Source organism: Scaptodrosophila lebanonensis, unplaced genomic scaffold (genome assembly GCF_003285725.1).
Source record: "Scaptodrosophila lebanonensis strain 11010-0011.00,11010-0021.00 unplaced genomic scaffold, SlebRS2 tig00000044-arrow-arrow-pilon, whole genome shotgun sequence".
Lineage (NCBI taxonomy): Eukaryota > Metazoa > Arthropoda > Insecta > Diptera > Drosophilidae > Scaptodrosophila > Scaptodrosophila lebanonensis.
The window spans coordinates 32,617-36,471 of NW_022060546.1; the positions used below are offsets into that span (position 1 = coordinate 32,617).

Below are 3,855 nucleotides of genomic sequence, written 5' to 3' on the forward strand. Positions count from 1 at the left end.
GAGCGCCACATAACCGCAAGGACATCTTCCGCAGGATTAAACGCCCTAAACGCCCCGTTTAGACGTTGTCGGAGCGTGTATTTGAAACGCCCACCGAGCAAAGGGACAGACCGAGGGAGAGGAAGAGAGATGGAGAAAAAAAGAAGCAAACATGATTACCATATTGTATGATATGACGCTATAACCGAGCGTTCCACCAACGACCCCATCACCACTTCCTGATGGGCTGCTTGGCAAACAGACTTTTGAAAAATAAATTGAAATGAATTGAAGTTATGGCATTAGACAGTTTTCGAAATAATCATGTGACAGCACCGTAATTATATGCAATGAAGACATCGGCCGACAGCCCGATTTGCATATAGAATATGTGGAAAATGTAGCATACTTTACAGCGCCCAAATAAAAACTCAGTTTAATGTACGAGTACATACATATTATATTATGTGCTTATAAGTAACGCCAACTAAGAGCTAATCCTAAACTAAAACGAGACTTTGTCTGCATTTCTACTAGCTACCAGCTGCCAGCTACCAGCTTAACTCCTCGGGCAGACCGCCCGGATACTCGCCAGTGAGACAAGCGGTGCAGTAGCCGGACTTGATGGGATTCACATCAGCCTTGTTCATCTGTACGGCCTTGATCAGACCCTCAACGCTCAGATATGCCAAGCTATCAGCACCCACATGCTCGGCCAACTGATCGGCATTGAGTTTGTTGGCAATAAGCTCCTCTCTTGTGGGTATATTGATGCCCATATAGCAGGGATATTGAAGCGGCGGACTGGCAATACGTATATGTACTTCGGTGGCGCCCGCATCACGCAGCAATTTGATGATCGGTCCAATAGTATTGCCACGCACAATCGAATCATCGATGAGCACAATTCGCTTGCCCTCCACATTCTGGGCCAGAGCGCCAAACTTCTTGGCCACGCCCAACTTTCGCAGGCGATTCGAGGGTTGAATGAACGTGCGACCCACATAGCGATTCTTGCAGAGCACTTCTCCAAATGGTACGTCCGATTCGCGGGCATAGCCGTGAGCCGCCGCTGTACCGGACTCGGGCACTGAGCTGACAATGTCCGCCTCTATTGGGAACTCACGCGCCAACTGACGACCGCATTGGAGTCGCGCCGAGTAGACCATTTGACCCTCGAACATGGAGTCGCTGCGCGCAAAATAAACATACTCGAAGATGCAGAAGGCCATGCGCTTGTAGTCCGGACGCTCCACAATGTCCACGGTGCGATAGCCATTGCGTGAGAGCTCCACAATCTCGCCAGGCTCCACCTCACGCACATACCTGGCGCCAATGGACAGGAAACCGCAGCTTTCGCTCGAAACCACCCATCCTTCCGCACGAGTCTCCCCGATATTTGTGTGGCCCCGCATCGACGGGCACAATCTTGCCCAGACAGAGCGGCCGATTGCCATAGGAATCACGCACGGCATAGATCTTGTCCTTGTGCATGACCACCAATGAGTAGGATAGCGGGGCCAGTGTCATGAAGTGGCGTATGCGTGCCGGCCAATTTGGACCATCATGCTCCGACACATCCTCTGGGGCACAGCACAGCGATTGGGCAATCAGCTCACTGTCACTATGTGTGGACAGTCCCACGCCCCGCTCCAGCACCTCGCGTCTCAGCGACTCGCAATTAACCAACTCACCGTTGTGGGCAATGGCCAGGGCCCCATGGGCTGTGTGCACCACAAAGGGCTGGCAATTGACCACCTCGGAGGCGGCGGCTGTGCTGTAGCGTGTGTGTCCAATGCCGAGGTTGCCTTTTAGCTTTTTTATGGCCTCATCGTTGAACAAATTGTTGATCATGCCCATGCCCTTGTGTACACTGAAATTCTTGGAGCTCTTCCCCTGACTCGTCACAATACCAGCTGATTCCTGACCGCGATGCTGCAGGGCCACCATGCCGAGGCAAATCATCTGCGCAATATCGAGCTGAAAATATTTAAATAATATAAGGGATCGGCATTAGTTGTTTTGTTTATGTTTAGATAACTTCTAGCTATCAACGCCAGTAACGCCGGCAATACACATTTTAAAATAATTTCGATGCCATGGCAACAGATCTGACAACGACCGATAATGCACTTAAGCGTCTGTATTTTCCTGTTATTTTCCATTTCATTACAAACATCAATAACAGAAGCAGAGGCAGAGGCAGAAACAGAAGCAATAACATCGGAACAAACTGATTAAATAAAACCACAGCGTGTGGTCGTGGTTGAGCTTAAATGCCATTGACGTCACTACCCAGGCATTGGCTGCCGTTCGAAGCGTATGCAACGGCAAGTTTACTTGACCTATTAACGATCGGCCACAAAAATGTTGAGCTAACTGGCAAGCGTTATTTTTAAATTAGATCGTATTACTATTGCCGAATCAATAAAAAGAAGAAGAGAATCCGAACTTTTTAAACAGGCAAATGGGAACAATTGTTCATCCAAAATTTATTTGTAATTCAATAATAATAGCTAGTTGGCAGACTATTTCAGAAATATCTCAAATGAATGCATTAAAAGTTCAAATCTCTCTTCTATTAAATTGTATTACATGTTTAAATAAATAATACCTAAACTTTCAATTCAGAATTTGCAAATCGAAAGAATATTTATTTGCCTACAAAATATTTCAGGGCTCTTGCACTTTTAATGAAATTATATAAATAGTAAACTTTCGATTCAAATTAAAAAAAAAAAAATTTATTTTCCTACAAAATATTTGAAAGGTATTTGAAATGAAAATTGAATGACAATTATGTTTAACAATACTAAGCCATAAAATAATTTAATTCTTAATAAATCCTGATATACTCATCAACATTTGCACAACTGCAACTAAAAAAAAATTAATTGAATTAGGCTTTCTTCTTGGATATTCACTTAAGAATATATATTTAAGAAAACTTACATAATATGAAAACAGAAAATGAAATCAACTAAAAAAAAAATTATTTTTGTATGAGTTAAATGTTAAAAATATAAATTTGCACCCAAAATGCATTAAATTTATGTTTTCAATTTATTTTAAAAGAATGTTTATTGTAGTTTAATAAAATATTTAATTGAGTTTAAAAGCAATAAAATTTGGAAACAATTTTCCTTAATAATAAACTTATGTTCATCCTATTTAGAATCAAATTTAAGTTCTTTGGCTTTATCACGAATATTAGCTTTTATAAGGATAAGGATAAGAAAGAGTATGGAACAATTGCTGTGAAAAGCTTCAAATCAATGGCTCTGTAGCATAATTTCCATATTTTTAAAACATGTAAGCCTTTTAAGCCACAGTGAAAACTGTTCATTTCTTAAGATCCTTTGCAACTCACCTGCGTTGGATAGTCCCCGCAGGCAATGGCTCCGAATACGCCGCACTCACAGGTCATGCCCGTGACATCCGGACCCTTTGCTTGAACAGATTTGTAAATCTTGTTGGGAAACACTTTCAATTTGTTGCCCTTGACAGCTGTTGCATTTTCAACAGTGCAGCAAATGTTGTCGGTTTCTAAAAATGATTCACAATACTTGTATAAATCCACACTCACACACATATGCGGCCATATCCTTACCATTATTTATTTTGAGCAACTCTTTCCACAATTACTTTGCGCCATGTTTGCACTATTTTGTGTGTGTGTGTGTGTGTATTTTTGTTGCACTGCAGCCTTATATACTTAGTAATAGGTGTTATTGTAAAATTGAATATTCCTCAACAAATTGAAGCACTTTTTACACTTTCTTACACGAGTTCTCACGTCTGCATTGATTGAATGCCTGTTGAATTATGATTGTAAATTTTTACAAGCGCGCGTAATTAAAGCTGCGAACATTTCTC

The 3,855-nt window shown here is 41.8% G+C and overlaps 1 protein-coding gene across 1 annotated transcript; it reads right to left on the reverse strand.

Moving 5' to 3' along the window:
- Window positions 1–421: 421 nt before the first annotated feature.
- LOC115623316 (amidophosphoribosyltransferase-like) lies at window positions 422–3,596 on the reverse strand. Its single transcript, XM_030517576.1, is given in 4 exon segments — window positions 422–1,388; window positions 1,390–1,959; window positions 3,350–3,525; window positions 3,590–3,596. Coding segments are annotated over 3 exon segments (1,485 nt in total). The 5' UTR covers window positions 3,407–3,525; window positions 3,590–3,596; the 3' UTR covers window positions 422–530.
- Window positions 3,597–3,855: the final 259 nt, after the last annotated feature.